At 36.6% G+C, this 14277-nt stretch overlaps 1 protein-coding gene across 2 annotated transcripts in view; it reads right to left on the bottom strand.

The window, feature by feature from the left end:
- CTNNA2 (catenin alpha 2) overlaps window positions 1–14277 on the bottom strand; it is a 505102-nt gene that overhangs the window by 350880 nt on the left and 139945 nt on the right. For both annotated transcript variants that reach the window (XM_061365551.1, XM_061365559.1), the window contains exon 7: window positions 2652–2855. In XM_061365551.1, coding sequence (XP_061221535.1) covers window positions 2652–2855 — 204 coding nt within the window. The remainder of the gene's footprint in view (window positions 1–2651; window positions 2856–14277) is intronic.

Genomic DNA, 14277 nt, shown 5'->3' with positions numbered 1-14277 from the left:
GTCTAGCCAGATCTTGATGAGACTTGTAACAGTGTCATGTTTGCTGTATGCCTTTCAATTTTACCTTTCTGAAACTCAACCGAGCTTTAAAAAAAGCTTTCCAAGTGAAATCTTTAGCCATAATGGACATGCTCAGCATCTCTGAAACCACAAGAAAACCCATCCATCCTTGGGTTTCAAGCAAATGATTAAATACTGAAGGAAATTCTGCCAGGGAAAACAAATGGTGGAATTCTGTCTTTAGATAGATGCCTGAACTGTTTATAGAGCTAGGCATCTCATCTTCTAGCCTGGATTTAGTTATATAAATAGAGAATTTTAGAGCTATTTAACTTATCCTATGTTAGATTATAACACTTCCTCATCTGAATGGCTCTTCAGATTCCCTTGGCAGTATTGATGTGATCGCCACCAATTACAAAGGAGCTTAAGCTCCAACAGCTTGATAAATACAGGAGTCTGGCCATTTGTTCTTCCCACACACAACATGGAATTGGGGGTGGCAGATGTGACACAAGGCCCCTGGTAAGTTCAAATGCTTCTGAGTAGCAGATGGGGGAGCCCCTGTTCAAATGAGCAATAGGCTATTTAAATTGCTAGTTTAAAACGACACTAACCATCTATCTTTAAACAACTGAATTGAGTCCCCTACTTTACCTGTCTGTGCTTACGTACAGAAACCTAAATTTAGGTATCTTAATCTGTAAAACCGAATCTAATTCCTTGTATCTGCAAAGATAAGCTTTGAAGACAATATCATTGCAACATCATTTGCAAATTCTACCATCCCAGGTGTGTTTAAATTAGAAGTACTTTATGTAACTTAAGTATACATTCAGTTCTTACAGTGTTTACGCAATAGTTGTAAAAAAAAAAATAGCTTCAATTGATTCTATTCCAATATTAACCAGGAAAATAAAAAAATATAGCAATTGTGCAGCCCAGGTTAAGTAGAACAGGAGAAGAAAAAAAACATACAAAGGAATAGAAATTAAAAAACATATTGTAATAACCATAAAAAGATGCTCACACAATTATGCTTAAGTAAAAACTATGAAATTACACATGAGCCACCTTCAGTGTGGCCTTAAGTTCCTACAGTACTCTCCTCACCTCTGTAGATGTGGTCAGGAATAAAACAAGAATGTTTCTGGTCAAAGCGTAATTTGCAGTGTTACCAAATATCTGGGGGCACCACAATAAAATCAGAAGCCACTATCCATCAGTTTGCTCAAAGGGGTTTGGAAGACCTTTAAAGATTACATCTTACAGTAGTAGCTCAACTGAGCAAGGATTCTCTAGGAAGCAAACCAGTAAGTCCTTGTCCACCACACCATCACCAATTATTTAAAGCTCTCTCTATAATTTTCCACCACCATCACCAACTATTTAATGCTCTCTTTATAATTTCTAACCCCTAACACAACAGCATAGGCTTTGCTTTCATGCAGTATAAAAACCTTTCAACTCTCACTTCATGAAAACTAAAAAAATAAATAATGTATGCTTTTAAATTCTCTGCCAATATCAGCTATTCCGTGAGGTGGGAAAGACATGGGATAATACCTTAGAAAAACATCACAGTTAATTCTGAACTGTACAATGACCAAAGGACTGAAGTTTGCACTACTGATACCACATTGTATCACTATCAACCAACTAACAGTACCAGTGAAAACAATGTTAGAGGTTTGTACTTGAACAGCCTCCGAAACGTTATTTTGATGATTCTAGCAAAATGGAATCAAAATGTGCCACCTGATACTCTGGTAGGAATGATAGACAAGTCAGACAAGACAACAGCATAGTATTAGATGCTCAGTTTGAAGCCTATTTGCCAACATTTCCATTTAAAAAAGGTTGTTGTTGTTGCTTAAGTCTTTTCCACACATCCTCCAAACGACACAGCAATAGTATTTATGAGTTTTAACTCATATTGTTGGACAGAAAATTTTCTGGGATAAGTTATGCAGAACAGAAGTACTACAAGTTAACACCATGTCGAACAACTTAACACCACTTGAAAGCCTACATCAGCCAGTTCTATTTAAAGTACTGCAGATACCTTTCTTTGTGTGAACAGCTACTTTCATAGCAACTGAGTACTTTGATAGCTCCAACACCAAGTGAAAACCTTCACTGGTTTAACCCACAGAGCAAACAGACAACATTACATGAGTATCTATAGGTGACATCCTAATAAGTAAAAGCAACAACCATCATTACACAGTGAAAAACACTCGCATTCACTTTCATTAAGAAAAGCCTTGGGCCATTGCCCACTTCCATTGCTTGCGCTTAGTTGTCATTTTAAAGGTACTTTACCTCAAAAGGAGTACTTGTTGTCTATTTATGACATAAGAACAAATTTTAATATGAAAGCCACAAGGAACACAGTTCCTCTGAATGTAAAACCCTCCTATGAGCTTCTGATTGTACCAAACTTCTGAAAATATTTGCAATATATTAAAAAGTCAAATATTTCAAACAGCATTACCATTAAGAAGTCAAATAATTCAAATAGCATTACCATTACTCCTGGTACAAAGACGCATTGTGGGTCTTGTTAAAAAATAAAGTCGTGTCATTAGCCTCTGAAAGGTTTAATCATCAATTGAAGAAGCAGCCAGTAAGAAAAGTGTATAACTTACATTATTCATGTACTCGCTGAGCAGATCCTGCAGCGCCTGCCTCACAGCATTGCACTCAGCGACGATGCGTTCCCGACGGTCATCTCGTGTGCAGGAGGAGTCTGCCATCAGCGCTGCTCCACTGATGATGCTCTCCAGCCTTTCTTCAAGGGACGGTCTGAAACGGGCCTCACTGAAAGTCATTGGGTCTAAAATGATTTTGTTCTAAAAGACAAAATATGAGTGGGAAAATTATGTCTCTTCGGCATTTTTTCCAATGTCTCTGATTTCAGTGGCTTCACATGGTTTTAGTCTTTCTTATAAATAATTATCTATCAAATTCCTGAAAATATTACAATATTACAGAAATATCTCATAGCTCTAAAATCCAAATATATTAACAAAATTAAAAATAAATTGCTATATAAATAATTCTATAAAGAATACACCATATATAGTTATAAAAAAATTGTGAGGAGAGTTTTAATATCTTTAATTTGTCAAATAACCTACTGGTTAGCAAAATATCTTTATTTCCATAGAAAAAAATGGACTTTCAAAGAGTATTTCCTATTAAAGACACCTTAATTCTGAAATTATGATCACGGCTAAACGTTTGTGTACCTTATGTATAAAATGTATCACCAAACATCAAATAGGGCTAAAACACATAGATTCTACCCCTGTCAGTGTGCAGCTTTCTGTAATGTTATGAATTTTGAGTCACCACTAGATTATATTCTGAACTGTTTTTCTCCTTTTGTAGTTCAAGGTAGCAAACACAAAAGCAGTAACTGCGTGCTCCCACTTACAGGCGCATTAACACCACCGTGTAATAGAGTAACATTTTGCTGTAATCATGCAAAGAAGTTTCATAACTGCATATTGCCAAAAAATGCTCTGTAAGAAGCACACTTCTGTGAGCTTTAGAAGAAAATAAGTCATGTAATAGGAAGCAAAATTAAAAGTATTGTTTTCTAATACATGTATTTTAAAGCACATTGGATTACTGCTAATGAACCATTTTAATGTTCACAACATTTTGATAGCTTTATGATTAGCTGATTTCCTGTAATATCCAAAGCCGATCAACAAATGTTAAGCCAAATGATACAGTTAATGTGGAAAAAATACAGTAAGTGCATTCAGTGCATTAAAATACAAATCAGGACTTAGGAATGTGACATATGACTTTAATGCTGAAAGCTGGATGTGTTTGTTATAGATCAGAATATGCTCAAATGAACTGAAGCTAAATTCTAATTCCAAGTGAATATGTTTTCTTTAATTTAGCAAGACAAAGCTTTTACAAAAGATCTGCTTATTTTTCAATATAAAACTTCCAATTAACTCCACATACAAAAAACACATAACTCTCATTACTACACAGGGAAAGGGGAATGCAGCCCTGAGAAATCTACAGCTTAACTGAATGCATAGCAGTTAAATAGTAATAAACATAAGGATGTCAGGTAATTTATAAAGATTAATTATTTAATAAAAAGGACAAATAGAACAATTTTAACCACATAATATATTTTTCTAGCTCGAGGACATGCTGACTTGGCAGAAATAAATGCAGCATTACCCACAATGTGAAATAATGTCTCACATGTATCTTCCAAGGTCTGTGTTTCACAGCAGTAAGCAGAGGAGTTTTACAAGCATCTAAATTAGAAAACAACTTCTCCACGACTTTGGCCTATGCATATTTATGTAGCTGTGCCTTTCAGTTGAGTGATGATACTTGGGATTTTAAGAAATCAATTATACAAATTCATTTTCACAGCATAATTTAGTAGTAGCAAGAACTTGCATCAAATGAACTATCTCAGCAATTTATGCCACTATAAGAAAAAAATAGCTACATGCCTCAGATTATTATCAGTGTTTGCTTATTCAAATGTGGTTGAGCTTTAAAATGACCATAAAATGGTTATGTTAATAGTCATGTGGGATTTTTTGCTTTGTTTCCAAATGACCATAAAAATGGTTATTAACAAAGTCAGGAAGTATTTTACTGGAGACTAGGGGATTTCCAATAGCCAACATGCGTTCTACTTGTAGCAAACCCCTTTCTCAAGCCAGAAACTCCATCAAAGCAACATCCATACAGGACTATAGCAATTTTCATGTCTGATAGCAACATAACCAACCCTTCCATAAATGCCTCACTTTTCCTTCTCTTCCTCATAGCTGTAGGCGTAAGGTTCTCTACCTATGCAGCAAATTTCAAAGAGCCGATCTTGCACCTCTCAGCAAGTCATGAATCATTTCTCTTCATAGAGGTTTTTGAAGACCCTGCACTCAATCTTCTGTGACACCCAAAGACCTACCAAGAATGTTCTCCTGTACTATTTCCATCCTTTCCGAGCGCTGAGGATGAACGAGCTGCAGATCAAATGTCTGATCACTGCAAGCCCACTCACTACTTTCACAAGCAGTTATGTCGTACTCCATGAATAAGCTTAGGAAATTCAATACAGGCCAAATACAAACACCATTTACATTTTTTAATAATGGAGTGTGTAGCACTGATGGTATCAAACAACAATAAATTATCATGAACACTAATTAACAGCAAGGTATGGACTTTATAGTATGGTTATGACCTTTCATGTAATGCACTTTAAAGCATCAGACAAATTCATACTTCAGTTAAACAAAATGAAAATCATGACATACCCTCCATCATTGCATTGTATTATCAGAAAGCACATAATTGTTGAAACTTGGGAAACTTATCTGCACAGTAATAAAAAAACAAGGTGTATTAGAAATATAAAGAAAAACCCAAAACACTAAATTTAATTGATCTCTTAAAACAATTTTACAACTCCAAAAGCACTATGATTACTGTATCATTATCTGCATTTTCTAAATTTAATATATGCTCTTACAAAACCTTAATCATAATGGGCATTGCCTTATTGCTCATCAAAAAACTGCTCAGCTATTGGGTTCTGTAAGTAGAAAGTCTTAAGGAAATTCCAGCAACTTCTCCAGAACCACTTTTTTTTCCCTTTTCAAACACTTAAGTGATATTAAGTCGCTTAAGTGATTTCAGGAGCAGGAGGGAGAGATCTCCAGTTCTGAAAATGCTGAAAATCAACCAACATAAAATGTATTCAAATGCATTACTAAGTCAAGGGATCAATTTACAAACTTCAATAGTGCTCCGCATTTTGAGAAGCTTAAAAATAAGGTACATTGAAAGCATCATTTGTTTGTAAACACTAAATAGCCTCAGTGAAACCACAGCACCTCAGAGCTGGTAATAGAGGGATTCTTAAATTATAGCTCTACTATCACTTGCAATAAAGACTGTGACAAATAACATTTTTGGAGGTAAAAAAAGAGGAACCAACCAACTGGTCTGCAGAGTTTTCCTGTTGGTAGAGTTGGGTGTATTTGTGTAACAGTGAAGGTCAGATTCTAACCTTCAGACAGATTTTTTTCTAGAACCCCCCGTTCAATTATCTATCATACAACCTCTGACTGAGTGGACAAGAAGGAATCCAATATTTCCTTGTCCTTCCTTAATTTCTTTTATTGTTAAAAGGATGAGGAGAATAACAATGGTCTATTTTGGGCCCTTTACACAATTATGTGTTTTCTGCCCTTTAAAACACACAAAACCCCCATTGAAACAGGTGGTTTCCTCTTGTAATTGAGTAAAGATGAATTTTGAAAGAAGCTATCAAATCATATAACAGAGTTTCTATAGCTACTTGTTCTGTTCTAATGGGAAACAACCTTCTTATCTGAGAAACATTTTAAAAGCACTGATGACAAAAAAACATATACAGAAAACCCAAACCAAGACTAAAAACCCCAAAGCAACTCATGCACTCCTGTAGGGAAGGAAGGAAAGTTGAATTGATTTTTTCACCCATTTTCAAAGACAGGAAAGGCAACTTTGAAGGCATAATAATAGAGTTATGAAACTAATATAAGATGCTATAAGGGAAAAAAAAAAAAAACAACACACAAACCTTAAGTTTGAAAGTGTTTGTATAAGACAACGTAGTGGCACTAAGGTGATAAAGGAGCTGTTGCAATCATAGCACTGCCTAGCTGAAACTCTGCAAGGGAAGGAATTATCCCAGATAGAACAGAAATAACTTTCAAGTAAGGAACTTCTATATAAAACAGGTTTAAGAAAATTTACATCCAACATAATCCCAGTAAACTCAGACAATGGATTAAGTACCATGGAAAGCTGCAGAGCACAGTAGAGACACTTACTTGGAATTCACAGGTTTGCATTTCCTTTATTAAGTCTTACATTAATGTTGTGTTAAAGGTTGGACCAGGTGATGTTTGAAGTCCTTCCCAGACTGAACTCTATGATTCTATGAATCTGTTGTGCAACTCTGGACAAATGAAACCTCCTTTTCTGTATTTCTCTTTTTACACTTTATCAAGTCATCCATTCAGAATGTAAAACAGGGCAGAGACCATTCCTTAACATACTTCTCAGCTATTTACCACAATGAATCACACAATTTTTAAGGTAAATACCACTGCAGAGTAAGCAGAATGTCAGAAGAAGGAATTAAAACCACAGTGACAAATGCTACAAAGAAATCAAATTGATAGGTATCTTAAATAAACAATGTCACAACCGCATGACAGTATGAGAAACTACCTCAGTATAAAAAGCAGCAGGTAATACATTGAGGGAACCAGTTTTCAGAGCAATCTGGGAGACAAGACTGTATAAAGAAGAGTGTTCAATGTATTTCTTTGTCAGAAGTGCCTGCACTACTTGAAAACAAATGCAGTGTGCTCATGGTTTGGTTTAGATACGTGTGTCAGTGTCCCCCAAAGTACTAACAAGGTATTTAGTTCTTGTTCAGTGATAAATCCGATGTTTTTACCTATCACCATGCTGTGCTCCACAGATACGACAGAGCTATGATATGAAGAAATAAGAACAATGTGACCATATGATACCACACTGCAGTTTCTGGTGAGCTGGTCTGATGTGATAAAAGAACAGAAAGCTAATTCAGAGACATAAGGGAATTTCTTTCCTCCTGGGACAGTGGGATGACTAAATTCATAATAGTTTGATGAATAGGACACTCAGGTAGAAGTGCACGGAGCATAGAGCAGATACAGTAGCAAGAGCCCCCAAATTCTCAACCTCCTGCTATCTCTATTCTGTGAACAGACATGGAGATATTGTTTTCCTGACACATTGGTGGTGTCCACAAACACATACTTGAATTATATGAGCATCACAGAGATGCTAAACAAACATTAATAATAGCACCAAGTGTAGCTGAATTGTAAAATTTCATTTACTGTTATTTTTGAGCTATAATATGTAACTTGGGAAACATTTAATGCCTTTTTAACAGTTCAGATATTCATACTTATTATTTACAATGAAATAAGCATGGAGAAGGCTTCAGGGAGATTTGAGAGCAGCTTCCAGTGCCTAAAGGGACCAAGAAGAAAGCCTGAGAGGGGCTTTGGACATGGGCCTGTAGGGACAGGCCAAGGGGAATGGCTTGAACCTGCCACAGCAGAGACTGAGCTGAGCTCTTAGGCAGAAGCTCTTCCCTGTGAGGGTGCTGAGGCGCTGGCACAGGGTGCCCAGAGAAGCTGTGGCTGCCCCATCCCTGGCAGTGTTCAAGGCCAGGTTGGACACAGGGGCTTGGAGCAAGCTGCTCTAGTGGAAGGGGTCCTTGCCCGTGGCAGGGATTGGAGTTGGACGGGATTTAAGGTCCTTTCCAACACAAACTCATTCTAGGATTCTACCTCTAACAAATCTATCTGAATGAGGATTCACTATAAATTCTCCATTGAAAAAAAACTGGTTACTGTCCTACTACAAAGCAGTAGTATTACACGCTTTTAAGAGGAAAGCACACAAAGCGCCTGGCGTGTTGCCATACTATTTTTACTACCGTCATGTGCTATGGTTAAGCTTACAAATAGTATTTTTGTTTATTACATCTTTCTACAATATTATTTAACTTCACGGGAGCATTTCAGGAGGGAAAAATTAAATAAATATATAAAAATAAAAATAGGGAAACCCACTAGATGGTGCTCTTGTACAGAAAATACAGAGGATCAGCCACATCATCATTGCTAAAGGTGACTGAACGCAGGATCCTAACTGCCAGTAAGAGGGTTTTTCATTTACACAGCTAACATTTTTTATATGCATTCGATACACAAATCCTGGTATTTCCAGTGCTCCTTTGATAGCCTGGAGCTGACATTGCCATAATAATATACACATATCCGTATACGCACATAAGCACAGAAAAAGCATTAACAATATCATAAAGCCAACTACTATGTTCAAAAGTAGAATGCATTTCTAAAAACAGATAATTAAAACAATTTAGAATCATAGAATCACAGAACTGTTTGAGCTAGAAAACCTTAAAGCTCACCCAGCTCCAACCCCTGCCACGGGCAGGGACCCCTTCCACTGGAGCAGCTTGCTCCAAGCCCCTGTGTCCAGCCTGGCCTTGAACACTGCCAGGGATGGGGCAGCCACAGCTTCTCTGGGCAACCTAAGCCAGGCCCTCACTACCCTCACAGGGAAGAGCTTCTGCCTAAGAGCTCATCTGAATCTACCCTTAATACAAACTCGAGTTTCTTACTGCTGAACTATTCACATTCCGCGTGGAAAATTCACAGGATAGAGGGAGGGAACAAACACACACAAAAGTAACACACAGAAGGGGTTGTAGTAGGCAGGAAAGTGCAGCAGCAACATGGGAGAAAAAGCTTGTTTGTCCCCTTCGCATCATGAAGACCCTGTAAATTCACACTGCTTATTCCTCTCTTGAAGGTTCAGTTCAGCATCCTCAAAGATATTTTTCTACAAACAAGTTTTTATGGGTACTATAAAACACAACTTTGTGCTGTTGCTTATTATTCTCCTAATATGTGGAGGATGACCAGTCTGTGGTTTTGCTTTATTAAGGAGAGATCTGAGGAGAGCAGAAAGTGCCAGATGTTCTCACTGAATAGAATCCTCCTATTGAATAGAAAGAGTTTCTGAAGCACAGGGATGCAGCCTGGCTGCCTTCACACTGATTTGACTCAACACCATTCCAGTTTAAAAGCCACTTCAGCTGCTCAAGGGAAAGTACCCTGCATTCCATTCAAAGTCATATATGCAGTTATCCATATTTGCAACACGTTTATTCCAGTGCACAGTAACACAAGCATTTCTATTTAAATTCAATATGTAACTGCTACACTACAGCAACAGCCATTTGACCTTCCTTCCCTAGACACTAAGCTCAATGAGTCCAGTTTCCAATTGCTATGTGGGATGTGAGCAATAGTTCTGAAATAGACTCTTATGATTTCAATACTGAAACAATCAAGCTTCAATTCTTATTTTGAAGCTTACATTTTGCCCCTTTTATCTCCAGTATCACAAATCACTTCTCTGAAGGACAGATTTACAGTTGTTGAGAATTCCAGAAATATTCTGTAAAATCCAATCTCAGGGTGAGCATCTACAACAGTTATTTGTCCAATAAGCAACATTTTACATTAAGGCAGTCACTTACTGACACAGCATCTCTTCTGTCCATTATCTTTATGTCACATTTTGACTGCTCTTAATTTTCTTGTCAAAATAAGCCAGCCTTTGCTGTTGATGTACCCAAGTATTACGTCTTTTCAGTGTCTATGTATTTTTCCCCCTCATTACTTGCTTTCACTCCATATAAAGAGCATAACATTCACTAGCTCTGAAAAAGAGTCCTGAAGGATTATTAATATCTTTGTTATGATAGTCTATTTATTAAGTATGAACTCCATTTTACAGCCTGGAGGACAGTGACCAGTGCCATCAGACACTGTTTCTCATCAGACGTAGTCATCTCCCAAATGGTAGAGTTCAGCCTTCCAAAATTTATTAAAGACTGAGTTATTCTGCCTGGCATATTTTTGTTCAAATCCTTCTTATAACAAAAAAAAAAAAAAATTGATACATTTTCCGTACTTCAACACCTATCCAAATATAGAAATACCTCAAGTACCTAAAAGCATCGTAACCACTTCTTTCAGTTCTCAACCAGATCAAATCCTTTATAATCTAAACTGTTTTCATACTCATTTTAGATGCAGTGTGATTTTGAAATCAGAGAGTAAAGGGGTGACACACATGGGCACAGCAGTTCAAGATGGATCAACTTTGTTGGTAAGCAACTTTAAAGGCAAATGGATGTGTGCACGCACAGAGAAGAAACAAATAACTGGAGTATCAAAATAATGTGTAGTATATGTTATGTCTGCTTAGCATGTATTAGAAAAGGAAGCATTATAGATATATAGATATATATACACACTTTAACAAATACAATACAATTCTGTTCCATTGACAGATCCAGAACTTATTAATTTATTATAGACCCACACACAAATGCAAAACTCGAGCACAAGGTTGACAAAGCCACTAGTTGGAAATGGAAAGAAGGGGTTTTGGTCCTTTTTTCCTTTACATATATTTTCCTCCCCTTTCTAAGTCAAAAGTTTTATTAATGCTTTTTATCCTTGACTCATAATTTCTTGTAGACAATCCAAGACTTGCTCCAAACACAGAAACACTCCTTTTCATAGGGCTATGGTGTATGCATAGTAAATATCTTTGTATTCACAAAAGTGTTACATCTGTCTTTGCAGCACTGTACAAGAATGAATACACTAATTTTTACCCAGTTTGATGAGTAGGTCCTGTCTCTGGAGCACATAATGACTATGTGGAGAGCACAGAGGTTACCATATGAATCAATCCCACAACACTCAGCATGTGACAACACACAAGTCCCTTTATAACCAGAATAGCTGACACCTTACCAGATCAAAACTACTATTTTCTGAGTGAAAACAGAATATTTTCAGAATTCTCAGTAAGTTTTTAGCAAATTTCTCTATGTAACTTGGATGACTTTGGGTGTCTTGAGGGGAGGTACGTGGTGCATCCTCATTTGCAATGAGAACCCAGAAACATTTAATGACTGCACAATATATACCAAATTTTGCTAATAGATAAAAAACCCTAGCAATACCTGGATTTAAATGATCTAAAATTAAAGCAGCAACATTTAAGTTGAAGGAAAAAAAAAAACCCAAGACATTAAATACATATTTTTGTAATCAACTTCAAACAGCAAATCCAATAAGAAACACAGTAATGAACTCATTTCTACATAAATTATCTGAGAGGAATAAATGACAAAACTTTGCTGTTAGCAACATACATTTCACTTTATACCACCATGTGTAAAGCATGACAATTAACATGACACCTATTCAAACACAATAGCTGTAATGTAGGATATGTAGAATAATTACTTATATTACATGTTTGGAATGAGAAAGTATTCAGATGATTTACACTGCAAATACTTGAAGCATTAAGCCACAGAGGGCTGATTCTGAATGTTGAAATGATAAAGGCTGAGAAGTGTGAAGCAGTATAGGAAAACTTGTAAACTTGCTTTTAATATAGAAGAATTATCTCATCCTATAATACAAGGTTTAGTATGCAATTCATACCAAACACATTTATCTCAATCAATATGACTGGTACTGTAAAATGAATATCCTATGAAGCTATTGTCACTAGAAGTCATAAACTTCCTTTCCCTTTCTGAAGTAATATATCACACCAGTATAAAAATCAAACTTGTTTCTCCACCATCTTTTTACATATAACATAGTTTCACTAGTCTAATCTTTCCTGCTTTCTTGCTTATAAAACATAAGGATAAATTCACAATCATTCCACCATCACAGCTATTAATTTCTGCTTTCCTGGAGTTTAGGGAATGTTGCCTCAGTTACAAAATTAGGTGTGAACAAATCTCATTCAACAGCTGAGCAGTGAGGCAAAACAGTAAATATTGCTAGAATAAAGATAAAACAATAGTTTCAATCTTTCCATCCTCATAAGTCAGAAAAGGAAGTTTCATTCAGTTATTTAAAATTAGGAGGAGAAAACTCTAAAAGATGACAAGCTGGTTTTCCACAAGTAGTTGTGAACAGAACATGATATTATAGATACACATCTCATATACACGTTCATGATGCCTGCAACATCACATAGAGCGGAAAAGACTTTACCTGTGGAGAAAAACGATAACAAATATTCTCTCAAAGAGGAAAAGGACACTATCAGATGTCTCGCGTAGTCTTCAGTGAATTTACTTTCACTAAGCACAACTCCTCTTTGCATTCAACGGCAGCCTTTTCCAGAGAGCAGCAGCAACATCATCAGTTTGGGACTGAGAAGTCACATGTTGTCAGTTACTGTCTGTCAAACCTCTGTTGTCTGTAACACGCAAAGTCGCCCACAAAAGCCAGAGTAACCAGATCAAACAGAGATGTTATTTGCAGGATCTTATATATAAGGGACCTGTGAGCTGAGAAAGCCCTGAAAACCATGCAGAACCCTTAAATCTTGATCCACAACAAATGTACAGGAAAAAAATATACACCTAGAAATATAGCTGTTAAAAAGAAATAAATCTGTATAGCAGATGCAGTCATTGCTGTTTCATTGACTTGAAAAGTGTATGGTGGAGATGGAGTCAACCTCCATACCCTACAGTAATTCTGCATGGTTTTTCTCTCTTTGCTTGTCACTTTCTACACCTACTCACACATTTCCTGCTGTTATGTTTCCCCTCTAAACCCATTTCCCTTTTGCTATTATTTGTATACTCATTCTCTGCCATTTTTCAGTATCTCACTCAATTCTGAAGCTTCCCTTGATCATACAATATAATCCTTGATCCTATTTAGGGGGTCCCAAGTGGTAATGGGTATAAAAGGGTATTGATCCTGAGGTGTAATAGGTTAAAACTGAAACAGCAGAGATTTAGGTTAGATATAAGGAAGACTTTCTTTACTGTAAGGGTGCTGGTGCTACCACCTCCAAAATAGACCCAATGGCAGTAAGCCACAGATGCAGTGACAAAACATGAGATGAACCACCTGCACTACACCTTCACTACACATTCACTTTCAGTGATAAATACAGCAGAATTGAGTAGCTCCTGATTGTGTTTGACAGCTGCTTGTATTGTAACGTGTGTATTAAAGTGAGAAGTACACTGTTCCTTCATAATTGTAACAAACCCTTACCCAAAGTCAGAATGAAAGAGGAAAATATTTGCACATACTGTTTGCAATTAAGTGTGGGTTGTTGTTTTTTTTTTTTTCTGTTTTCTAAAGAACAGCCTTCAAGTTTGAGATAGGGAAAAATCCTAAGACAGGACTGGCAATGAAAGTAACAGTTCAAAACTTAGCTCTTCATAAGTTGCTTAATCAAAACCGTAGCTATTGGTGGAACAGGGACTGCAGCACTTTGCCTACAGCTGTAGTAACTCTTCAACTATGCTTGAAAGATGCTTTTTTCCATATCTTTGATTAGCAGAAACCATGATTCAAGTTGAATGTTAATGTTACCAGGATGCTCAGCTCCATCACAGTGTATATTTTATTGTCATGGCTTCTTGACTTGCCAGACAAACATCATTTTGCCATTCAACTAATCACAGACCTTTGTCAGAGAATTAAGCTTCCAGATTAATCAGACTTTGAATTAAGAACCACGTAGCTAGACTTTTTAAGGACATTAGGGCAAAAAAGG

The sequence above is a fragment of the Neopsephotus bourkii genome, unplaced genomic scaffold, assembly GCF_033783945.1.
Source record: "Neopsephotus bourkii isolate Nb327-2 ecotype Australia unplaced genomic scaffold, CSIRO-AGI_Nbou_v1 NB_121, whole genome shotgun sequence".
Classification (NCBI taxonomy): domain Eukaryota; kingdom Metazoa; phylum Chordata; class Aves; order Psittaciformes; family Psittacidae; genus Neopsephotus; species Neopsephotus bourkii.
This window is presented reverse-complemented; position numbering and strand designations above follow the sequence as displayed.